This window comes from Anser brachyrhynchus (genome assembly GCF_964034855.1).
Source record: "Anser brachyrhynchus genome assembly, chromosome: 3".
Taxonomy (NCBI): domain Eukaryota; kingdom Metazoa; phylum Chordata; class Aves; order Anseriformes; family Anatidae; genus Anser; species Anser brachyrhynchus.
The window spans coordinates 72,439,171-72,465,929 of record NC_137696.1 but is presented as its reverse complement, the minus strand read 5'-3'; the positions used below and the strand labels follow the sequence as shown (position 1 = coordinate 72,465,929).

The 26,759-nt window shown below is 37.6% G+C and overlaps 1 protein-coding gene across 1 annotated transcript in view; it reads right to left on the bottom strand.

Moving 5' to 3' along the window:
- The window catches only part of MAN1A1 (mannosidase alpha class 1A member 1), a 141,396-nt gene that overhangs the window by 35,596 nt on the left and 79,041 nt on the right, over positions 1 to 26,759 (bottom strand). Inside the window, exon 5 of the mRNA XM_080588387.1 lies at positions 22,598 to 22,692. Coding sequence (XP_080444513.1) covers positions 22,598 to 22,692 — 95 coding nt within the window. The remainder of the gene's footprint in view (positions 1 to 22,597; positions 22,693 to 26,759) is intronic.

Below are 26,759 nucleotides of genomic sequence, written 5' to 3'. Positions count from 1 at the left end.
ACTATTTCTCATTTTAAACAAAATATATTTAAAAGATTAACTTGAAATAGAGCCAAAGATGGCACAAAATATGCCAAAATGCTAAATAAAACTTAATTGCTTTCAGCATTTACTAGGCAGAGAGATGGACTCATGACCAAACAATTAATATGTTCTAAATATACTTTGTGACACATGCACCTCAACGTAAAAATAAGCTAGTATTTTAACTAAAAAAAAAAAAAACAAAACTCCCAATTTCCTTCACCCCTCTTCCCAAGGGTATATAAAGTATGGCACCTTGGTGTAAGGGCCTGCCTTCACAAGCAGTGAAATTGATGATTTATTTGTTAACACCTCAAAAATATTAAATATATTTCTGTTTTCCCCATACCGTGAATCAGCTGCACCCCTATTTTACAGAAGGAAGACAGGAACAACAAAACCCTGGGCTTGCCTAAGCCACTGGTACGGAACTCACCCACCCCAGCCCAGTGGCCGGAGCTGCCGGGACAGCACCCTGCCTGCAAAGGTGAACGGGGAGCCCTGTGACGGGGAGAGCTCTGTAGCTGTGCACTGCTAGCCCCAGGAGCAAGCAGGAAACACCTTCCAGCCCAACTTCCAGAAAATTACAATTAACTTTTTGCACTCCTCTGTGGTCCCTATCTGCCCCCAAGCAGCATAACCCAGGCAGGCAGAACGGCTGGAGCCCTGACTTTTCCACAAGAAGAAAGGAAAATTACGATCATCTGGTTAAGCATCTCTCACACAATGTCTCAACAGCTGGAGGCGGCACAAAAAGGAACTTAAATCAGCTAGCTGGGCTGCGCAGTAGTTTTTGATGTCTGTTTTATTCCTCGGTGTCAGGAGAATCTTCTAGGCGAGTGCTAACAGCTGGTGAGTTTTTCAGCTGTGACAATGAATGCGTAACCGCTGCCCTTGCCTAATCATTGCCCAGCTGGTTGCTTTCTGCTCAGCTGAGCTGCCCTCTCCAAAGACTGACCGATACCAGCAATTACCTGGTGAGGTGATTTCTAGGGATGCTGACTTAGCAGGAGGTGGCAGACAGTGAATTCATACCATCAGCAACTGCGGTGCGTAGACTAACAACAAAAGTGGTTACTCAATTTTACAGTACTACAGGGAATATAAAAATTTCTATGCTGTAATGTCAGACAGAACACAAATGGTTTGTATACTGTAACAAGTGAGATAATGAAGAGTTATAGACCCGAGAGCTATTAGTCTGAGAACATTAATTTTGTCTATTTGCCTAGTCATACGTGGTGTCAGCATTAACGTACGCTGATCTCCCGGCTACTTCGCTTCTGCCAGTACAGGAGATGCATCCATTTGTATGGGAGGCACATGCACATCATCATCTGGCTGAAGACCGGGAACGAGAGTAGGAAAAGTCAGGTTACTGTGGCTGATCGTTCATTGTGTGAGAAGGATCAGAGCAACTGAAATAACGCTAATATGAAACAGCTCTTAATACAAGATCCCTGCTTTTCTCTGCAAGGTTCATCTGTCTCCACATCCAAGTCATTGTCCATGAAACCCCACCAAGTACTCTGCCCAGTAAAAAAAACAGTGTTCAATACCACCATAAAATCTAATCTCATGACAACAGGACCAGCCCCCCCGTTGAAAGCTCATCATTAGGTCAGAGTCGTGACGGCTACTGGGGAAATGGTGAAGCGAGAGGACACCGAGATGAATGGAAACAACAGCAGAGGGAGCAGGAGGAGCCAAGAGCCAGGTGGAGACCAAAATGCAGAGAGAAACAAGATGAAGAGGGGAGAACCTCATCTGGCTCTGGAGAGCAGCAGAGAATAAGCAGAGACCAGTGAAATAGCCCATGGGAAGATCATGCTTTACAGTATGCACTGAAATCTGACAGCTGCTGGGAATGAAAAACAGGGCACACCTTCAGACACTTCATTCATGATCTGATACACAGTTTTTAAACATCTGGACCTAGTGATACTGGGCCTACTGATGTTTAAAATAATCAAAATGAATGGGCTGGTGAGAGTAAGATACTCTGATTCTTTGTCTGCTTTGTTTATATCAGATTCCTGTAGCATTGCTCCATGGAAATATACTGAATTTCTTCAGGACTTTACTGGCAGAGTTTTTACAACCCTTCCCTTATGGCTGTCTGCCCTGTGACACTTACATTAATGGTACTCTAAAGGGGAATCGAAGCTTGTGGAACTGGCACTGTGCAGTAAAGTAATGGGGTTTATGAACAGTAAGCTTGTGTGTATGCACCCACAAGGAAGAGGGGTGTGCGGAAGGGAGAGGCAACTAGTAGCATGGCCATGCACAGTTTTGAATATTGCTATTAGACATGGCAAGTGTTTAAAGGTAATTTCCACTGTCACTGTTTAAAACTACTTGCTAATGTGATCATTTCTGATAAAAGTTATCAATCTGAGTACAGCACAGACCTACATGTCTCTGACGATACAGCAATGAATAAATTAAACAAATCACGTTTCCTATTACTTTATGCACTAAAGGTTTAATTAATCAATTTCCAGGGGCTACAAAAGCAAGAGGGAACACAGCACAACAGACCAGGGCAAGTGATAAGTACCAGCACAGACTAGTTTTAATCAAGGCCCCGAAGAAAAGTGAAAATAACAGGAAATGAAAAGTTATGAATAGAAGTCTACAGTTCTGCCATCCGTGCAAAAATAAGAAGGCGTTAGAATAAAATTCCCTACCACGACTTGTATAATTCAGTGTTAGCGGCAGTCAACCTGCTCCAAACCCAAACACACAAAAATCCCCCACCCCTCAAGAAAAACTCCAAAACCTGGCTCTGAGAAGCCAGCTGAAAACACCTTTTCTCGCATTTAATTGGGGGCAGGATTTTGGAAGAGTCTAGCACAAACACTATTTATACATGTCCTCTTCCTCTCTGCCATGCCTTTTAATAATAAAAGACAAACTACCCTTGTTCAGATTTAAAGCTTATTTCAGAACTTCGCATTTCATATTAAAAAAAGAGTGCTTCCTGCCTTAAACTGCCATGGCAATCAGCACTCTTGATCTATTTTGCTCAGTACATCTCTTTATAAAGCTCTGCTCCCAGTTTTATATCACTTTTCCAGCATTCAACATTTAGGCTTTTTTTTTTTTCTGCTGCAGATTTGCTATAAATTTCTGTTCCTCCCCTCCCAACTAATTCATTAACTTTTCACTTTTCTTCATTCAGTTTCTAACCCACATCAGAATTCCTTTCCTGAAAGCTGACACTCTAGCTTTGCTGAATTGTTCATGTCTCATCAATTGCATTGTTCAAGTACAAATAAACGTTAATCATTTCCTTTGTCCATAAAATAATTTGTTGTGAGGATGACTATTGAGTGTTTTGCCTTTGGAAGTGACTAGATAACACAGAAATAATATGGAAAATTGCTGTTAGAAACCTGTCTTCTCTTGCTCTCCCAATTAATTCACATCTTGCTATGATGGAGAACCCACAACAGTGGTCACCTCTAGTTCAGCTTGAAACCACTCACAATCCACTCAAGAATAACAGTGGCTTTTCTATCAGAAGAACACAAGCCATTTCTTCAGTGAAAGCCATTACTGATCTTCTGGACAGGACAAAATCGGCATATCCATTTTTTTCAGTTTGATGGGGACTTTTCAGAGAAGGTAAATATACAGAGCATCAGAGCAACGGATGGCAACTGACAGACTACATGAAACTTCCCAGCTACGAATTCCTAACTTCCCATTCCTAACAAAGCTTAATACATCATCCTAATCATCCTTATCTCAATCCTGATCATTTTAAATATAGATGTCATATATATACATCATATAAAAAAAACTTTGTTTATCCAGATTACATTCACTGCTCAATACCAGATGGTAATCTTAGAAAGTGTTTTTAATCCTTTAATTTTCTGAACCTAATTAGCTTTCATTAGCTTCTTACCTTGTCTTCCAGAAAACATTTTATGTGGACTCACAGCCCTTTCAGTTACCTTCAGTTCCAGTCAGACTTTTGTCTTTCGAGGCATTTATTCGCATTTATTGTTCTTGATATCGCATGTGGCACCATTAAATGTTTCAGTGGAGAATCACAATCACTACGCTAACTGCGTGAACTCATTATTACAAATAATTGGCTGACAAGTTGCAAAGGTCTGTTTTAAGCAGTTTTGTAGCTACCGCTCATATGAAGGATTCTCTGCCAAAGACATTCTGTCTGACAAGCCAATATTACTCCTTTTAATACAGCTGTTGTAGCAACAGCAGTTTCAGATACCAGACAGCAAGTCTTGCAGCTGTGATATTCATATGATAAAACAGTAACTTACAAATGCCATAGATCACACTTGCACATGCACTTACAGATATGTATCAGTCTCAGCATGTATAACGCAGAGACACCACTGCTGTCGGGGGATACCTCTCTCTTCTGTGTCTGCTTTCACAGATTCTGTGGCAAGGGTATGAAACGCTATCGAAATGGCATTCTGGTTCACTGAGGGGGACAGCTTTTCCGGATAAAAAACCTGAAGTAGTCTTTTTCAGACTCCTGTTGCTAAGATGTAATCTGAGTTGACAAATGCTTTAAGAAAAGGATAAATGTCCCCTTCTTCCAGTCCGCTTCAATCTTCTCCTTCCTTCTTACCCACACATTGCCGTGTCACATAAATCTATTTGTTCTGGGATCAGATAAACATTTGTTTCTCCTGGTGTCAGTCACTAGGGGCTTGATCCTTACCCACAGCCAACAGAAAAACTCTTGGTGGTTTCAACAGACAATGATCAAACATTAAAATCCTATAGCTGCCATTAAAATAGGCAGAGACAACAGGTAACACAAATATACAGGGAATGGAAAGCAAGAGTTGAGAGGGATGCAAGAGGATGACAAAATGGATTTCAATAGGAACATTAAGCATGGAAATTATTTATCCTATTAGAGAGGTAACCGAGCTAAATACACAGTCCAGACTAAACAGTCTTTAAAAGTAACAAGATGTTTCAGATTGACTGGGCAAAAAAGCAGTAAATTTTATAGTTATGTAGGAGCAGCAAACAGGAGCAAACATTACAGTCCTGCACTGTGAATTCATGCAGTCTGAAACACTGCTATCACTATATAAATCATTTTCATTAACACCATTCAGATTCTTCAAACCAGAATACAAAGCAAAAAACCTGACTGTCCTGGATCCCCTTTCCAGCACATGACACAGTTTACATCATAACTTTATCCTTCAATGCACTGCCTATTTGAAAATCAAGATTAAAGTCAATTACCTAAAAGAAAACAAGTCTGTATTTACATACAATTTACATACTCATTTTCCCCCACTTTATACCTTTATAAAAGATACAGTATTCAGTGTAATCCAGTCAATTTAACAATAAGAAGCTATTCCTGTTTTTCTCAAATGACATCAATTTCAAACATACCACTAGGCTTGTGAAACTAATAACTGATATTATTTATCAGTTTCTGATTGTGGATGTTGTGCTTATGCCTAGAACATGATGCAATATCATTTCATGAACATTAAATACAATTTCATTGAATCACGTATTTGTAGATGAATGAAGTTTCTCATTGTTTATATGACTAAGAAGAAATCAAACGAAGGCCAAAATATGATCAAATTCATTAACTAAGGTATAATTAAATAGGAGTATTTCCTACTGTCTATCAGGTAGACAGAAATAAAAAAACCACAGCACATAATCTAATATGTACCTGATTTTTCCCTGAGGGAGATATCCCCATTACAGCTTTTCCTATGGTAGAATCTCTATTTTCAGTTATTCAGTTGCGTTCCGCCAGACCTAAAAACTTCACCTTTAATCTACCTATAATTACTTCAAGCAACAAACACTTTTACAGAGCTGCTGCTCATCTTATAGATGAGCTATTTACAAGAAACCAATGATGCTGAATATCTAAGATAGCACAGCACAATACAGCTTAATTCTCAGTTATGCACTAAAAACTATGATCCGGGACAATTTGATTACACCATAAGGAGAATAAAAATAAAATAAAAAAGACAACCACTACCTTGAACACTCAGTAAAGTCAGATTAGGCAAGATTGGTACTTTTAAAGAAAAAATATTTTTTCCCATATTTTTGCAGTAATACATGCGTTATATTAGGATACAATGACACTTTAAAGCAGTGAATATTCTGAAGAACAGAAGGAGTTTTCTATTCAACTACCAATTAATTCAACGGAGTTGAAAAAGGCTGAAAGACCTACGCTACCTTGGCAGAGCAGAAAAATGAGAAGTACCAACCATTTCTTCTGAAAGTACTGCTTTAAAATATAATCACAATCCATGCATTAATACTCATGACCACACTTAAAATATTTCCTGGAGGATTTTGTAAATGAGATTATCTGATAATAAAGGGGTTGGCATCAAGTAGTGAAATAAGCTTTTCTTAAGAGTAATGGGATTTTAATCAGTACAATGAAAATAAGATAATAAAGGATGAAGTGAAATCAGCATGAAAAGATTACTATTTAAAAGGACAGAACAATCAAAAGCTTAGAAAACAGATTTCTGGAATCCTGATGGAGATAGTATGTGTATTTTTTTGTTCTTACACACAATGTCATTACCCTCGTTGAAAATGTTGCTATAGTTTTATAAACCATTTAAGAAAATCAGGTTTCAGTCCCATTTCCAGCAAAACATTTGGTAAAAGGTTTTAAATGTTGTTTGTCATCTCTCACTGCTTTTAATAGCTTCAGTGCAAATATCTCTATTTTTAAGGATTTTTATTTTGCTTTTTTTGCTTTCCATCTTTGAAAGGAAATAGTATAGCATGTAGCATCTTGCAACAATTGTCTTGCAAGAGGTACTTATTCCTCAAACTGAAATGAAGACCTTAGCAGGAATGGAATATATTTTACACAGATATGTCATACTGATGAGTCTTTGTGACACTTTTGAAAGATAATATCAGACAAAATAAATATTTTGGAAAAGTGCAATAGTATCTTTTGAGTAACAGAGAACATTTGAGCTCATAAGCCATCAAAAACAACTATTTTTAAGTCTCCTATGAGTACGTTAAAATACAGCCTGTCTCATCTATCAAAGCAATGTACTTCTTGACTTCTATTGTATGACAAATTTGGGAGTATGAGAGCAACATCCTGCCCAAATGATCGAAGTAAACTCAGAAAGAGGAGATGGTTCCCCTTTCTCATCCTTGTTTCTTTCCAAAGGGCATCTTTAAGGGCCAGCAACCAGAGTCTGAATTGTCTTTGATGTGTGGGTGAATGCAAGGATGGAATATAAAAGGCCAACCTCTTGTCCCTTCTGGAACAAGCGAGCACAAAGAAATGACCTCTGCTACAGCTGCTGTCTCTGAGGACAGCAACAGATCTTTCTAATCCTCTGAAGTAGGTAAGGCATGTTTAGTCAATATATTACTGATTAATGACAAACCAATCTGCCCCCCCCCCCCCCCCCCAAAAAAAAAAGAAGTTATACAATTACAAAGGACTGTTAAAGGAGAAGAGGAAAAAACAAAGTGGTTGTTTACTTCAAAGAGGCTCAAAAGATACTGAAATACAAAGACTCCCATATCAGAAGATCAGATATTGACATGGTGCAGATTAGCACCAACTTTATATAGAAGAGATGGTGACACTTTCTGTTGTTCTTGAGTGAGGGAAACGAACTTCAGTGATGCTGAGCCTATACCAGTGGGCTGAATCATCAGTTGCTCTGCGAAGACAAGTGTTTTGCTGACTCAAAAAAACGTGTATGAAAAAGAGGTCTGGACAATTCACGAAGCTACTGAGGACTTTGCTGCAGAAGCATCCCCGGAAGCTTGGAGTGGCAGGTGTGGAGAAGGAAGTTTTAGAGATGAGAAGGCTGTTAAGTTAAGTAGAAATGCAAACAAGACACATTGTGGGGCAAATGAAGTAGCTTAAATATGAACTAAGGAAAGAGGGTTCTGAAGGGCCTGTTTTACTCACCCCAGGAAAGGTCTTTCTTGAACTACGTCCAATAGTGGACACTATCCACATTTCAAGAAAGACAGGGAATAATTTTAGAAAGCTTAAAGAAGACTAATGAGAATAACTAGGAACATAGAAAGTGCTGCACCAGGGCTGGAAAAAGACTAAAAGAACTGTTCTTGCTAACAGGTAATAAATAGTTTTGACATGACAAGAGTCTTCTTCCAACATGTGAACGGGATAAAAATTCCACTGAAATAGTAAAGTACTGAAGTTCCAAGACAGACACCAAAGAAAACTAAACACACAGAACTCCCAACAGAGAAGACATAGAAGCACTGGAATAAGCATCCTTGGAAAAGCATGGAATCTCCATGTTGGAGATCTTGAAGAAATAGTTAGATAAATATCCAACTGGAAAAACTTGGGTGTAGCTTAGGTGTTCGACATCAGAACATACAAAGTAATTACATGACTTCTGCCTTATGTTCTGTGATTATTTCATTCTTGAAACCCCTCAAAAACATGTAATAAAGAAATAGAATTCTAAACTACACATTCTCGATGAATTAAATTTGTTTAAAAATGATAGTAAAAAATGCTTAGAGCAACCCATTCCTGTGCATTGGAAGAGGGAAGGAAGTAAAGCCCATACAGAGTCCTTTTCTAATTTTTAAGGTATGCATTATCAAAGCAGGTGGTGTGTCATTCAGAAGAACTGTTTAGTCTTCATTAAGTGGAGAAAAAGAAGTGATATTGAAGCACTGTCCAAAGTTCAGTTCACTTGAAAGCAAGCTTGTAAACTTGTACCACTCATGAAAACCTTGGAGGCTAGCAAACCAGATTTAATCCTTCAAAAGCACGTCCAAAAGCTTTCAAAACAATTCTGACTAAAACATAGTTATGCAAATTCAATTAATTTACAAAATAAATTCTATGTAGAAAACAGAGAAAATGGTTTATATATAACCTCAGTAGAATATCATGAAGTGATGTGAAACAACATTGCTGAACAATGACACATTCTACTCTCCGTTAGAAAATATTAATTTGAAAATAATTAAAAATCAAATGAAACACTTAAAATCTTCTTTGCCCCAACAGATTTCATGATCTATAAAGCATGCAGTATGACATGAAATGGACAACCTGAAAGGTCAACCAGAAAGACTGTTGTCAGATTTGCAGCAGCGACTGCAACTTGCTGGGATATATATATACACAAGCCTCACCCAGGCTAAGTATTGAATCAAGACATTTACATTAATGGGCCTTTGACAGACATACTCATTTTTTTTTATACTACACAGAAACCACACAACATGAGCACCATTACAAGATATATAGCATATGGCTACCATTAAAGCTCGATTATAATGAATACTTGCTCATTTATTTCTCTAAGCACTACTGCAAGGAATGTAGCAGCAGTTTCACAGATGTCAGCTGGAAATAGTAGCCTTTCATTTAATTTGCTGAAAGATTGTTCCCTCCTATTAACTTCCTCGTAAAGATGTGTCAGTGTTGTAACAATAAAAATGTAATTTTAACGTGAAATTTAAACCAATGAAAGCAAATTTCTGGAACAAACTGCTTAGCTGGCTCACTAGCCTCTCTTAATTTCCTTCTCAATAGCTCTCAAACTAATCCACAGTTGTACAAGTCTCGTTTTGTCTTTACCCTCTGCTATCTTGATTCTTACAATAGCATTTGTGTGTCTTTCACATTTACTGCTATGATTTTATTACAGTTTGTTGGTGGGCAGTGGATTGTTTAATATAGAGCAACTGACTATTCTGGTACGTCTTTAAAAATGACATTCAATTATACCATATTCTCCAAGTCAGGTCTACTCAGGTCATGGTCTACAAAAGTGAGCAAGGTCTGGTCATCAAAAAGTAGTAAACACAAAACTGCTCTATTTTTAATGTGAGATTACAATGAGAACACAGGAGATACCACATATTTTGGATGTCAGCTAGGTGCATCCACCTAAACCAACGCGTTGATGGTACTGCTCATCAGCCCACTGGAATATGGAGTAGTCCAGTACTCCTGGGCTGGAGTAGAAGTAAGACTGCTTGTTTTCCACAACACAAAGAAACACTTGTGAATTCCTAGCGTCCTCACACAAGTCAGCCCATGCTGCGTTACAGGTCAGAGCTGAACATAATGGAAGTCCTGTTCGTTGGACCACTCATTCTTATGGTTGACTAATGCCAGGCATTAGCTCCCTACTACAGTCATTCCAAATTATATGTCAACATTAGAGAAATAAATAACACAGATTCAGCCTACACAGAACTTGATCATCATCATAACACAGGCAGGCTCCTTGTAGCAAGAGGCATGCTCACTCGAGTCTGTCTCACCTACCCACAACATTGATGTGATAATGCCATACCATTAGTATGAATGTGCACAAGATATTTCTAGTAACAACTCAATGTAAAATAGAAGAGAAAATCCAGAACAATCTCAGCAGATACAGATTCTTTAATAATCCTTATTTCTCCTTGCAGAAGAATTCAGCATGTCTTACAGTATCTTTCTCAATATGAGTATCATGCTGGTCATCATTGCAGAAACTAAAAGACATAGAAGAGTATCAACTTTCAAAGTTATCTGTAGGTGAAACCGATCAATAATCAGGAGATAAAGGAAAAAAAGGAAAAAGACAATAAAGGCCAATCTACTGAAACAGAACAGAAAGATTCATGTATCACGGTTAACACTGCATGCCTTTATTATGAGGAAAAAAAAAGCACATAGTTACAAAAAGCCTAGAGGCATTTATATAGGACTGAATTTGCTTCTGGAGGATCTCCTGGACTTCACTACTAAAGATAAACATTATTGGCAAGGTTACAGTATTTTGCTCTGCAGTGTATTTTAGGAGATCAAATCTGATAATACCAAAACCAGTCAGACTGCTCTTAAGCATTTGCTCTTAACATTTTCTCTTATCAGTTCCACTGCTCGGGTCCTAGTTCTAATTTTTGTTCAGTAGCATTTGGTTTCCTAATAGAGAAGAGGCACTGAGCATGCGGTGATTCACGATAACCTTCATACCTCATAAGGAAGGCAAGAAGGGCACAAACACTCCCCCACTCAAGTCACCTTGTCATCCTACTACAATACAGCTAGGTAATTTCTATTTTCCTTTTGTGTTATTGAAAAACATGTATGGATAGGTTATGAAAAATGCAAACTAATATAACCATTACAGTAATTGCATTGGTTAGGTTTATTAATTTGTCACAATTAAGTCAATAAGAGTTTCAGTAACATCGTTATATTACTTGATTAGTTTTGAAAGTGATTATCCTAAGAACTCTATTTAATTGGAAGCTTCTCAATTTACAAGGTACATTAAATTCTTGGTAGCATCTTAAGATTATTCAACATATGCAGGTCAATTACCAGTAATCGCTGTTTCATATAACGACTTCATAAGAAACTTCAGTGCAACACTGGAAAAGAATAAAAGAGTGTTCTAAAAAATACCACTCCACTTCATATTATTATAGTGAAAAGCCATATCTAACATCTAAATTGTGAAAACCATTCTGAAATGGAAAAAAAAAATTAAAAAATTGAGCAAAGATTAAAAAACAGTTGTCTACCTTAAAACAGATTATGATAATTTGTCAGGACTGCCAAATCACTGAATTCCACTAACTGCACTCATGCCCAGCTGCACATTAATTACCAGATTAGAAAGTTATAATTAATTTTCTTAATATCACTGAACTGCTTTTCTTCCTTGAGTTAATAAAAACAGATTGCAATCAATCTTTGTTAAATCATGCTGCAGAACAGAACTGCTATAGCTATTTCCATATGTGAAAAGCTCCGCTTGCACAGCTTTTGGTGTAATACCCCAGCTAGAAGCTGTATCTTCTGACATTTTAATGAATAAGGCAAATAAATTATAAATTATAATTTGACTTAATATAGTAAAGTAAAAAAAAAACCACTAAAGAGCATTAAAAAATCTTTTAAAGAATTTTCTAATGACAAAATTCAGACATATTTTCAATTATAAAAGAGGTTTTGTTTGTAGCTACATTGCTTGAAATAACTCACTGCTGAGACTTTTTTAGTGATTAAAATATAGTTGTAACTAAGGCATTTCTTTATCAGTTAACTTAGTTATTAGAAACCATTAGAAGTGCTCCATACCTGTCTGGCCTTCACAGAGCACAGGCTGCAAGGTTTATAAGAACTATGAAGAGAAAGCGACTTTATAGAGATATAGGCTATAGTTTTGATCAAGAGTGTTCAGTTAAAAATAACGTAAAGCTAATTAATGCAGAGTTCAAACAGCAGACACTTTCCTGTGCCTGTATCCATATTAGTATCAAAAGCTGTTTTTATAAAACATAAAGAGAATTCAAGTGTTCTCTTGTGAAAAAAGGAAGAGTAAAATGGATGTGACTTTTTTCATGTTCCATTTATGCCTAAAAGTTGTTTTATTTCTCCAACCTCATTGCTGCTTAAAAATTATTTATTTTCACTTCCTTTCTCCTCCACTTTCTAAAAGACAAGAATAGATGTAGCATTACTGGAATTATAACATCATGGCTGCCCAAGAACATTTGAGAGAAAGTGGAGATAAGAAAATACATTTTTAAGACTACATAGCCTTCAGCAGCAAAGCCAAGTACAAACCTTTTTTTTTCTTTAAAAAAACTCCTTTCTCCAAAATGTCCATAATATATGTACAAATGCATCAACATTTATACATAAATATACATTATATATATATATATATATTATATAGGATTTCAGGTTCCTCTTATGAAATCTGTGGGGACAAGTGCAGAATCATAGTTCAGTAGAAGAAACAGTTGGAACAGAAAATCACCACTGGTGTGCTTCTCCTCCAAAACAATGAGAGCTTGGATTAGAAGAAAGCAGCAAGCATGGAAGAGGAACAGCAGGGTTAGAAAATACATAAATTAGAACAGGATTAACGATGGATTGAATTAGTTATTGATTTACTGAAAACATACAACTAAAAGGCATTGGATGATCTCAGAAAATTATAATAAAAAACTCATGCTACAAACAGCCACTTGCAACTTAGATTCAGGATTCAAAGAAGTTCAGGATGCTGAAGAAGCATTGTAACTAGCAAACAAGAACGGCACCATTACACTGATGAACACAGAGACAACTGAAAGAAGTACATCATTTCAGCTATCTGTATTTCACAGAATCACAGAATGGCTGAAGTTGGAAGGGACCTTCAGAGATGGACCTCTAGTCCAACCCCCCTGCTCAAGCAGGGTCACCTAGAGCATGTTACACAGGATGGCATCCAGGCGGGTTTTGAGTATCTCCAAAGAAGGGGACTCCCCAGCCTGTCTGGGCAACCTGTTCCAGTCACCTAACTGTAAAAAAGTTCTTCTTCATACAGAGATGAAACCTCCTGTGGTTCAATTTATACCCATTACCCCTTGTCCTATCACTGGCCACCGCTGCGAAGAGTTTGGCCCCATCCTCTAATTTAATGCTCAGATTATTATTTAAGAGCAAGAACATGTTCTGTACTCAGCTGGGATGTATGAAGCTGGTCACAAAGCCTGAGGAAATCCAACCAACAATCATCCATTCCATAGCTGGAATCACTGGAATTGGAAGCAAAGAAGGCAATAATCCTTCAATCATTTTAAGATTCCTGAAAAGAAAGGAAACTCCCCAAGCATCCCCAAATGCTACACCTAACTGAAAAAATAACAAATAATAAACTTTAGTTTCTGTAAATAAAATAAAATTCTAAAGCTCTAAAAATTCTAAAATCTGTCACAAACATTCTCATTACTGATGCAATTGATTGATTTCTAGAAAAAAAGATACCCTACAGTACGTTGATTTGTTATTGTAAGTTCACTCTAAAGTATTAAATGGAAAACAGAGCTGAAAGAACATCTGATGTATCCATGAAAACAGATATGCCATGAATTTCAGAAGAACAAAAGATATCATAGGCAGTTAAGACTAGTCAGCTTAAAAGTAAACATGTTTATAAAAACGGCATATAAAACACCACATGGGTATCATAAAACTGAAATAATAAAGTCAGCATTGGTATAATAAAACTGAAAAACACAAAATTCAACTTTTGGAGTACTAAAAGGATTACAAAGTACTAGAAAGAGAAGTTTGAATTTAAGATAAGTGAAATAGTTCTGAACTACATCAGTTACATAGACCTGCATCAGTTACAGGTAGGTTTCAGCCATCCACCTGGGAGGTAATAGCTTGGGAGGAGGTCAAGGAGAGATCCTCTTGTACCAGCAGTACTGAGGGACCATATAATCATGAATAAAGATTTAGCTTTATGTATATATGTGTGTATATGTATATAGAGCATGCATTAAAGATAGTTTTAAAGGATAATGTACTTAGAGAAGTATTGAAGTGACTAATATCTTTGTAATGAGGAAAAAAATGTAGTCTTCTGTGAAGAGGGTAGCAGAATCTCTTCTCAGTAATGTTTTCTGAAAAAATGTAGTTAGCAACTCTTCTTCACACTCACTATTTTAGGACAATTAGAATACTGTAGAGTAACTATAAACATTAGTCACCTATTTAAACTAGCGCTTATTTTAGCATCTAAAACAGTCCTTACTTTTGATGCTAGGGAAAAATCTTGTTCCTCCAGTCTTCTAATGCTGAATAGGTATTATACTCTTACGCATAGTATTGCCAACAATTTAGTCAGATTGTCAAAGTATAAGGCTTGGTAACTCTCAGCTCTCATTACCCACCACATCATAAAGATGCTTAAGCCAGAGGAGAAAAAGAGAAAAAAACAAAACACAAAAAACAAACAAACAAGCAAAAATATCAACAACAAAAACCCACAAAACCTTTTCCATTTTGAAATTAATATTTTTAAGAATGACCTACTCAATTTGAGAATTTGTCCAGGTAGTCATATTAAAGTAATTCCAGCTAAAAACACAAAACGTACTTCAGCTGGGCCTTGTACCCTGCATTTTCATGTTCAGCTCCAACTCTCAAATACATCTGGCAACTCAGAACTACCACAGAGACTCGAGGACTCCCTTGTTTCTCCTAGACAGCGCAGAATTACCTCATGCAGGTGACTTCCAATTATCTCGACAGTATCAAGGAGATAGCAGCAGTTATTCAGCTAAAGTAAAAACACAACCAACACCAGCATCTGTGTACTGATTTATAAAAACCTATTTTCAATAAATGCCATTTGAAAGACTTGCAAGCAGATTTCTTCAGGGAGCAAGAACGGTTTTAACTATCAGGAAACAAACTGAAGATCTCATAAATCTTTCTCACGCTCTGCACCAATACATCTGTACGCCCCCACGTTTCAACCAGGGCCTGGCTAATTTACAGCTAGACTAGTAGAAAACTTGCTGTACCTGGCTGGTACATGCCCTAAGTGCCCAGCGTGAACTCCTGACTCCTGATTTCTCCTAAAGCAAAACACAAAACAGTGCAACCTGCTTGTCCTGACTCACATCCCTCCCCCTTTCCAGCACAGAAAACTTCTCTACCCTTTCCATAAATAACAAACAAAAAAACAGTTTCTCATTCCTAAAGCACCATGAAGGTAAAAAATTGTGATAACTGTGGAAGGTTTTGATACCCCGAAGAGAGTGTCTGCTGTGGAGGGGGGCAAAAACCACCAAGTGAAGACCAATATCCTCCTGTAATGAGCTGGCCTCTGTGGGACTGTCACAGGCTTAGTTTTGCTTTATAAAAATCAACATTATCTCTTATTATCACCACAGAGATCTCTGAAGTGCTTGCAATCACACATTCAATGCTGAGGAATCACATTACTAGTACTTGCACAGGGTTTTACACAGATCAGTAGTATGAAAATTACAAACCTGTTACTATCCATACTTATTTCACAGTGCCCTAGTAAACTGTAGGGAAAGAGTTAGTGTTTAAACCTAGATTCTGGGACCAGACTCTCTTTCCTTTGGCTATAAGAAAGCGCTTGAACTGAAAAAGATACTCTGCAGTAGCAACAATAGGTCCCAAATCCTTCCTGTGCTATTGCCAGAGGGCAGCCTCCCACACAAATTCAGTGTTACAATATTGAATTGGAACTGCTGTTTGAATAATACAGCTTAACCTTACGGGATATCACCAAAAAGTGTTTTTCTTGGTTCTTTTTTTCCCCTCACAGCTAAGTTGCTTGAACTCTCATGAATATTTTTATAACTTCAGATTTTTGTGCTGCTCAGTGGCAAATCAGACACCATCACAGGTCCAAAATATCTACCCCCAAAACTGTATTGATATTTATGATGATAAAATGCAAATTTTAATAACACCCTCAGACCAACTTACTTAAATGTAAGACTGTGGAAGAATTATTTATGGACACTCAAAGGAAAAGGGGAATGCTGTTTTTTTTCCAGTTAATTATGATTTTAGAATAGTTCATTTGATTTTTGCTGAATATAAGGCACAAGTGATTTAATGCAGAACTGGCTACTCATTTCAAGTAAGACAAAGACAAGGCAAGCAATTTGCTTACTGTGGTATTCCAAGATGTTCTAAAACAATGAAGTTGCTAATAAGATGGCCTATAACATGGCGACACCAGAACAGCCCAAATGCAAAACTATTTTTCAGGTTTATAGCGCATCCAGAACTGACTCAAGAACACTGAATTTGTTTATGAATCAGTAGGTTAACCAGCACTTAAAACAGTAGTGCTGAAAAGATGTAGACTTGGCTTAAGTCATCTTTTCAGTGGTTACTTATAAAATAGAACAGATTTTTTTCCCCTAACTCAAAAAAATATTTCTTTTAATTATTTGTCTAAAGTCTTCTGTAGCCAATGGAGATTTTAGAAATCAGTATCTCTAGGTAAATCATTCAATCCCCAAACATATTTTTAATGCCACACAAATATTTTTACATAGGTGAAGTTCAGCTAGGGTTATCTTTTTACACTCGGTGCTAATACAAATCCGCACTGTGATCCAAATGCCTGAAGGAAAAAGTCTGGTTTCAATCAGTGTGTTTGAACACAGTGGAAATCTCAGTGTTTAACTCAATATCCAAATCATATTTATTACTGTTACCACTTTAATTTATGACATCAGTGGAACATTTGCCAAAACCACACACACAAAGTCTTTGTTAAGCATGCAGACTACTACAAGACTACTTTCAGCTGTCTTTTCTAAGACAGCATAGATTCCTTCCTCTAAAATTATGCCCTTGGTAGAAAGAAGAGATAAAATTAAAGATTCTACCTAAATACTCCCTCTACATAGCCCTGCAATGACACACTGTGCAGATAATGTAAACCTTTCCTAATTACAAACCCTTTAAAACACAGATTTATTTTTTGCCAATGATAGTCAAATTTGAAGAATAACCTTTATTTAGCTCTGTAGCCCCCTTTTTTTAATAATTTAAATTAGACACTAGAGTTAATAGAGCAAGGTAGAAAATTTAAATCAGCCATTCTGACTGAATCTGCAAAATTCCTTTCCTTTCCTTTCCTTTCCTTTCCTTTCCTTTCCTTTCCTTTCCTTTCCTTTCCTTTCCTTTCCTTTCCTTTCCTTTCCTTTCCTTTCCTTTCCTTTCCTTTCCTTTCCTTTCCTTTCCTTTCCTTTCCTTTCCGTACCCTCTCCTCTCCTCTCCCATCAAGAAGCTTGTTGATTCACTATGACAAATGAAAGCATGAATCACTAACTCTGTTAAAGAATATAGTATCATACAGGCAACTTGATGCTTAGGAAAATTTTGCAATATCATGCAACAGTCACATTTCAGGCATTTCTGATAAAGTAAGTGGGGGAATTAAGCTTTCCAAAAAAATTTACTGAATTTACATGTTTGGATCCTTTCTTCGTATTTTCAAGCTTTCTCAATGCATTAAGATTCCTTTATAAACTATAAGGAATAGAACGTTAAGTGCATTGATTATGACATTTTGGAAGAAGTCCCAGAACTCAAAGAGAACCATTCTGTTACACACTAAAATCTGTATCTTCTCTTAAGAAAATTTAAGAGTTTTCTTAATGGGACAAGACACTAAAGAGATTTTGAAGGCCAATTTCTATTCCTGAACTGATTTAGTGTATTGGGTTTACGTGGCAAGGTTTTGGTAGCGGGGGCTGCAGGGTGGCTTCTGTAACAAGAATCCAGCAGCTGCCCCATGGCTCCAAAGGGACCCGCCACTGCCCACCCAGAGCTGAGCCAATAAGCGATGTTGTTTGCGCCCTGTGAGAGCAAATTTAAGAATGGGGAAAAACAAAAGCAAACAAACAAAACTGCTGTGCAACAGCAGCTGGGAGAGAGGAGTGAGAAAGTGTGAGAGAACCAGCCCTGCAGACTCCAAGGCCAGTGCAGAAGGAGTTGATTTAGAAACAAACTAGTACAAAAAATAAAGGGGGTATTTTCTTTTTCTTTCAGCAAAGTGGAAGGAAAAAGGAAGATCATTTGTGAAGCTGTGCCATGGGTACATCTTCTTGCTCAGAACCCAGGAGGAGGCTCCCAGGGGTGTCTGTAGCGTCGTGAAACTTTCATTCAGCCATGGAGGCCTGGCCAGGTCTTTGCCTTAACTTAATGTTCTGTACAAAATGTGGTTAAACAAACAAACAAATCTAAAAAAAATCAAGAGCAGCTTGTTTTAAAAACATGAAACATGCTGGCCACATCCCAATAGCATAAATACTGCAGTTTTGTCTCTTCCATCCTTGATTACCTACAACTGAGTTAACTAACTACTTTGTTCGAACAATTTAGCAAGTCCTCTGCTATCTCACTTTGCAAAATATGTAATATTGAATGCAGCTCAGGTCCACTGTTAATGTATAATCAGTGCTAAAGTGTAAAAGGCAAAGAATCCTTGGCTGACATCAGACACAGTAAGCATTTTATGTTTATGTCAAGTACATCTTACCACTTCCTGAGGTTTGACTTCAATACACATTAATGAAATTTATTTCAAGCTCCTCCCTTTTGATTTCCATTAAGTATCCCTGCTCTGTACTACTCTATCCGTACCTCATGGTGTTTCCTTCTGGACAGGACTTCTGACAGTCCCTATATCCATCAGTGCTGAAATCAATCACTGAGTGAGAAGAACAAGCACAGTATCCCTGCAGCTACAACAACGCTTGCAAGCAAACTGGAGGTCCAAAGACCCACTTCCAGATGTAATAAATAAATAAATAAATAAGAAATTAAAAAATTAGCCAAAATCAGTCAAAAACTATTTCATAAAGGGAAAGCGTAACTATTTTTCAAAGTTTCAGATGCACTGAAAGGTTATATAACAGATTAATCGTACATAAAAAGCAAGTCAACTTAGTGACTAACAGTGTTGCTACATACTGGCTCACAGGGGATGGACAATCAATAACCTTAAAACAATGATTCAGCTGGTATGCATGGAGAATAAACATATGGAAACAGTGTTCTTTCATATAAGAATGCTCCTTGGTTGTTTATTATAAAGCAGTAATATAATCTTATTGGAATTAATAGGGACTGAAAAAAGATACAGGTTTACTTGCAAAAGGAAAAAAAAGTGATATAGAGAGACAATTTCCATCCAAAAGAGAAAAAGTATTGTACAGGTTCTTAATCTGAGAAGTTTTTTCTCGACTGATCCAATAGTCTAACAATAAGCCCAAGTCCCAGTTTCCTTTTTGATAGTTTCAGGGGTAAAAATAGGTAGATCTATTAAAAAGGTTACCTGACACTGAGAACATGATGCAAGCTGGGTATTTCTTAAGATTACTTAACTCACTTTCTACAGGAGTTTTAATTTCAGACTTTTATTTCTATAAATCTGAGAGGCATATGAGAAAATTACCTAAGCAATCTGATTGCTCAGTCATAAATTACTTGAAGCTTAAGAGAAAGAGAAATGAAAATTTTAGCATGAAGAAGCCAGTTTGTCATGGCTCACTGAGAACAAAAATAAAGGACCAAGAAGTAATTGTATTTTAAAAAGCTGTTACAGCTGCTGTTTTAGAAGCTCTGAAGACAAAGTAGATAAATAAATTATTCAGGTGAGGGGAATAAATAAATAAATTTTTAAAACTAGCCTTGCCAGCTTGTCCTCCCTATCCCAAGAAGAACTTATCTATACATTAAGAAAATATAAGAATCCACATGATAAGAACTGAAACCTCTCTATAAAGCCACCACCAATTTGTATTCATTCTCCCTCTGCAGCCTCTGTTTGTACCAGTGCTCTCAGCTCAGAATCAGCAAGTGTGATATAACACTAGTTACTGAAAGTAGCACGTGAGCCAAAAAGGGAACTTTAAATTTAGCAGTATAATCAGAAGTGAAAAACAGATGCTGAAGATACAGAGCAATATCAAGAACATCAAAAACATGGAAATGCCGCTGAAATATTTAGAAAGAAACAAAAGGAAATCCCATTAAAAACTACCAACCTAATTACTTAAAAGCTACTTCAGAGACAAAAGGCAATTTCATACAGAAACATACTCAAGAAATTGGCTAAAAATTTTAGCTGAAGAATAAGTACAGTAAACATTTTAATATATTTGAAAATTCAGGTTCCACAGATAAACAGCAAATGTCCCATGGCTTTTAAGTCATGAGGAAAGGAGAAGGATGAAGAAAAACAAGAGAAAAAAGAAAGATGGTAAGACTTCGGGTATATGCCTTTAGTATATGCTAGGACACACACGACAAAAACACATATATATGTTTACACAGAGGCAGTCAAGGAGAGAGCAGGTCTGTCTCTGATACTACAGGATGAGCAGAGAAAATAAACTATTTTGTGAAGAGCATTTGCACAGTGAAACAAATATCCAGCTCATCTGTTAATCCAAAAATAGTCATTTAAAAATAACCACTGACACCCACAATCTATTGTCAGTGTTCTCCAATTTGAAGCATAAATCAAAATAAAATCAAATAAAATACTAATCAGAAATGAGGCATATTAGGTCCGTAATATATTCAGGCTTCAATGGCTTAGCACTTCCTAAGCCTGGATGACAGCATATTTGTTTACGCACGGTATTATGGAAGAGTCATCTATTGAAGGTCAAATCTAGACAGATGCGCAAGGATTCAGAACGAATAATCAAGAACACAGTACTGAATGTAACACTTGCTGCCATAGCAAAGGAAGTTATCTTGGCACAGATCCTCTTCTACTTTGGTTACAGATAAGAAATGAATCCCCCATTATTTTTTTATTTTATTTTTATCACCACCTCACATTGTTTGTGGCCAGGATTTACAATGTCCCACAGCTTTTGTTGTGAGAAGCTAGGAAGAAAACCATAAAGACCCCACAGAATTTGAACTGTTTGCAAAAAACATCGATATATTTGGTAGATGAGGGCTACATAAGACAAATTTTTAGCCTGAAAACCTTACTATTTAAATACACCATGTAGTATAAGGTACTGTTGTGTTGCAATTAGAAATGTATGCTAGGATTTTGTACTCGGAATCTTTTGTAACAGCTTACAAATAAACAAACAAAAAACCTCAAGCCATTGTACAATTAACTTCTACAGAACTCATTAAAAGCTTCTGAGAATAAATCATTAACATGCATGTAAGTAACTACTCGAAGTACAAGGACCATCGCCAGGCACCAGTCAATCAGTCCCTTCAGCGATTCGAAAGTCTGCGAGGAACTAACTCCCTCCTGCACCTAGCACACACACACGCTGTTTGTCTCTCGCCTCTCGCCTCATTTCTGTTTGAAGGGAGGGAGGGTGGAAGATAAGCCTGTCCAAACTCAGATGCCAGGGATTTCTGTAGGACTGTCTCTGAGCAGATTAATGGGAATCCTCAAACACACACAGCCAACCAAGCAAGCATGCCAACACACGTCCCAGTCTGGGAAAAAGGCATATCCATGAATACATATCGAGCAGAGAACGGGGGAAGACGCTGACTGCCAAGGTGAGAATAGCACAGCCAACCACCACCAACAAAAAAGATGACTCCCACACGTACAGAGTGAAATTATCCTTGATTCTCCCCAACAAGCAGTACTTCTCATTCTTGTGATGGGTGATACTGGGGTTTATTTGCAGTATTATGAAAGCTGATGTGTCCTTATGAATATGCAAAAATGAATATGCAAAAACATGAATATGCACTCTACGCACTCCTTAGGAGAGGATGAGGACCAATACGTCATTTGTATCAGATATTACTCTTGCTTCTTGATATACTGCTGAAGGACACACTGACACTCCATTTGAGTTTAAGTAAAAATAAGAGTGGAAGTAGCTGGACACCATACCCTTTCAGAGTAGCGCGTGTCCTTTTGCAACTACTGTACGTATAACAACACTAAAACCAATGGAGGACTTTGAGAAAAGTGATGAGCAACATATTAACTGACAAGTAAGCAGCAGCCAGTTCTAAGGTGAATAAACGTTATTTCTACATGCATTCTTGTGCACACAATGTAGACTTACTTATATTTCTGCATTTAAGCTATAGAACAAAGGATCTTACATCAGCTTTTACCTAGCTGGAAAGACTAAAATTGTGAGGAAATTGTAATAGTTCTGAGGCAAAGGACTTTTCAACACAACTATTTTATATGCTCTTATCACCAAAAATCAGTTGTTTTACCTCTTAATATTAAGCAATGCCCAAGGTATCCCAGTGGGAGTGTTGAAAGCAGGTAGCAATTTCTCTCCAAGCTCCACTGCCTTCTTTCGGAAAATCTGGAAGTTAAGAAGAAACAAAGTGTTGGAAAACGCGTTGCAGTTCCCACTAAATGACGTCTCAGCACAACAAAGCATCCCTGTTATTTCTTTAGTGCTGTCAAAAGAAACAAAACAGCACAAGCAGTTTTCCATCACACAAAGTTACAGTGGGTAGGGGGTGCCACGGACTACTGAAGGAAGATGACACAGTGAAGACAGCCAGAAAACCTGCACCTAGCATGACCAGGAGACGTAAACCAGAGACACCAGTGAGGCTGGACCTGCTCTAGTTTGCACAGGACTGCTGTGCGCTGGAGGAGGGCTTCAATAGCCGGGTGCATTGCTCGGTCAATGCTGGGTGACACACAGCTGCCTGCCCAGGGCCACACGTCCTCCACAAGTGCTCATGGCAATTGGATTTGTTAACAGTGTGCCATGGGGACCTGGGCTGGATGGCCACATACCTGCCACATGGTGGATGTGCACTGCACAGACAATCTGAGGCAGAAATCAAACACAATGCAACTCTCCCCCCCAACAAGAGAAATGTCAGCATAGCGATACTTTTGCAGCACCACAGTACTTATGGACTCATTTGGCTTATACCTCGATGGGCGTCAATGCCATGATTGACTCAGAAATCAAAATTTACTCCTACAGGTAACTGAGAGTTAACTGATCTTTAGCACCTAAAGAGTCTAAACTTTCATCTTTTAAACAAGAAGGAGAAAGACCTTGAATGCTTAACATATGCCCACGAGAATTACAAACAATTTAACACCAGGAACTTTTATGTTCAGAGTAACTGTTATAACACTACAATGAAGAGGATTTTGCTCTCCTTGGTCTGCCAGCTCAGCTCAGGTTACATTAGCCTGACTTTTGGAGCACTGAGCGCTTTAGTAAAAGAGTTTCTAATTAGAAGCAAAATTGTTCCAACTTAAATATAGCAACCTATTTAGTGATCTCAGTATTTGGATGTGAAAGGCCTACTTGCTTGGAATTACACTGAAATCCCATGCAAAACTGAAAGGCATTATCCCAGGTGTAATAGCCAGAATAGCAAAGTCACCTTCATCATCCCGACTTTCTAATAATGTCTCCCTGCGGTTCATTTTTCCCCCCTCAAACATATTGATGATGAATTTGTATTTATTTATTTTTAGAAATCAATTTGTACACTTGATGCATCTCACAGTGTAGCCAAGTACAGTACAGCAAATTTTCGGAAAAGGAAAACAATGCACAGGAACCCTCTCTATATGCTTAAGTGAATGCATAAAGACATTTACTGGGCAAAGTGAGGTAACAGAAAAAATTTCTTTCTACATAAATGAAATACAACTTTTAAAGTCCCACTTTCTAAAATCCACTTTGAGTAAAGCTCTTTATTGTTTAAAAATATGTGATCAGGAAAGAATTTAAAGCTCTGAGACAATCACGTTACCAGAAAGAACCTCCAAAAAACCCCACTGTCTCTATATGACAGAGGTTTCTCTGAAAGTAGTCTCAGTTTTGGAATTACAATGTAATTCCAAAATTTTGAGGGAGGTTACAGAATTTGAAGCTAAATTCTGGCTGTAGTCAGAAAACTTTTTGAGTAAAGTGCATGTGAGTGCTGGAATAAACCTGAAGTGAGGCAACAGGGAAAATAATTTGCTTGGAAATCCCTTCATAATCCATGTTATTTCTGACCTCCCACATCACTGATTGTGTAGATTCTGCCAAGAATTAATTATGCATTTGGGATCATCAGGTAGCATATAATTCAGTCTCCCCAAGGGTTAAAACCTTGAGGGACATTCAGAAAGAACAGCTGGTGCAGAAGAAATCTACTAATCCCTTAGTAGATTTACTGGAGAGGAGCAAGTGACCCCACAAGGAGCACACAAGCTTTCCCTTCATTACACTACACAGTTGCATTTGTTCACTTGCTCTATTAAACCTGAATCTATGTTTTGCTCTTTCAGCACGAGAGGCTTCCTGGCATTTTCACAGTATATGAATCACAGGATCACAGAATGGCCGAGGCTGGAAGGGACCTCTGGAGATCCTCTAGTCCAACCCCCCACCGCCAAGCAGGCCCACCTACAGCACGCTGCACAGGATGGCCTCCAGGTGGGTTTTGAATTATCTCCAGAGAAGGAGACTCCACAGCCTCTCTGGGTAACCTGTGCCAGGGCTCTGTCACCCTCACAGTAAAGAAGTGTTTCCTCATATTCAGCCAAACTTCCTGTGTTTCGGTTTGTGCCCACTGCCTCTTGTCCTGTCACCGGGCACCACTGAAAAGAGTCTGGCCCCATCCCCTTGACACCCTCCCTTCAGACATTTATCTTAGCACCTCTGCTCTGAAACACTGAAGCACTCACAGGAGAGCGGTCGTGACAAACCTCCTGAGCAATGGGTACACAACGTTCCTGAGTCCTTATAGCAGCATCTGTCTGCTGTGCAGCATAAAGCCAGCCCTACATGTAAAGCAGGTAGATGTTTTATTTTATGGTATGTGATTGAAGATGAAGATTGTCAATGTGCCATACACGCTCTTTTTGGACTTGTATTTAAGAAAAAGAGATCTCTCTTTCAAAGGCACATACTTGTTTAACCCTAGCAGTGGCCACAAGAACAGTAACTAACCAAGGCTCCCTAACTGCTCCGTTAAAGTTTGTATTAATCCTTCACCATTAAAAAAATCACATGCCAACTCAGCAAGAAGTTCGTTATAATAATTGCTTCTGGACAAAAATGTGACCTTCTAGTTTCTCAATTAAATATTTGATGTATAGCAATAGTGTTTTAATTTTGAATAGTTCTACCAACTTTCACACGTATTTTTTTCTATTCTATTTTATTTATGTTATAAATTAACAACCTGATTTCGTTCAAAAGAAAATTGCCTACTCCAGATAAATGTCAGAAATAACAGTTATCCAAAAATAAACACATCCGATGTGAAGCAGTAAGGAAATACTGTTCCATGTACAGATAAGCAAGGAAAGTCAAAGCCACTCATGATAAGGACAGAGCACTGAACAAGCTGTTAGTGCTTTGAACAGACAGTGAAGTTGGGCATTCTAACTTCTTTCTTTTCCCAAATGTCTGTCTTCCAATGTAGTAAGCATTCTGAGAAACAGAAACCAAAGATGAAAAGCAGCTAGAAAAACGGACAAGAAAAAATGATTTTTAGACCTTCTTACAATTTTGGAACAAGCCCTGAAGTGAAAATGCACTTCTTGTTTACAAGACAATTTCAACAAGTTATTACTAACGCATACTAGTGATTTTCCTTCCCTTTCCAAAGTTAAAATAAGTCAACTGCAGACACTATCCAATTTTATCTCTAGGGCTAATTTAACATGGCTGAACAACTGACTGCCAAATCACTATCTATCAAGCACAACATATAGGCAAGAATGACAAGAACACAACACTTTGTGAATGACTGAACGCACTATATGGCAACTTCACACAGCAAAATTACACTCTTTCAGTGAGGGTAAGAGGGTGAAGACTAATAAAGGAGCCACACTGTTTTTCAGTTTGAGGCTTTAACAGTTGAAAAATGATAATAGGGAAAACTAGTGTTGGTTGTAATTACTCCAGACCAAAAACTTCTAATATTAGACAAGAAATAGATGTTGTACAGGTTAAGATATTTTTATTTTCAGTTTATAAAAATGAATAAACAATAGAAACTGCTTAATATCTCTGTTGCTAACATGAATTTTAAATTTTTGCCAAGCCCTAAACTCTCCCCACTCCTACTGAGTAAAGTCATTTTTGGTAAGCAAAAAGTATGATACCCATTACAGGGATGTACAGGAAGGCAGAAATGACAGAGCACAGAAAAAGTTAGGACAATTTATATAATACAGGAAAAGTCTACTGCAAATTTTCCCATCATAGTGGTTATCTTGAGAGGCTCAGGGACTTTTTCTGGCCTCTCCTCACGGATGCTCAGCCAGCAGAAATGAAGGCTTACTTAGACAAAGTAGTCTGTCTGGATCAGACCTGGTGGATGTTGTCACAATCCTATGCCTGCACCTACCCTTCATCCACACCCTCTTATAAAAAAAACAAAACAAAAC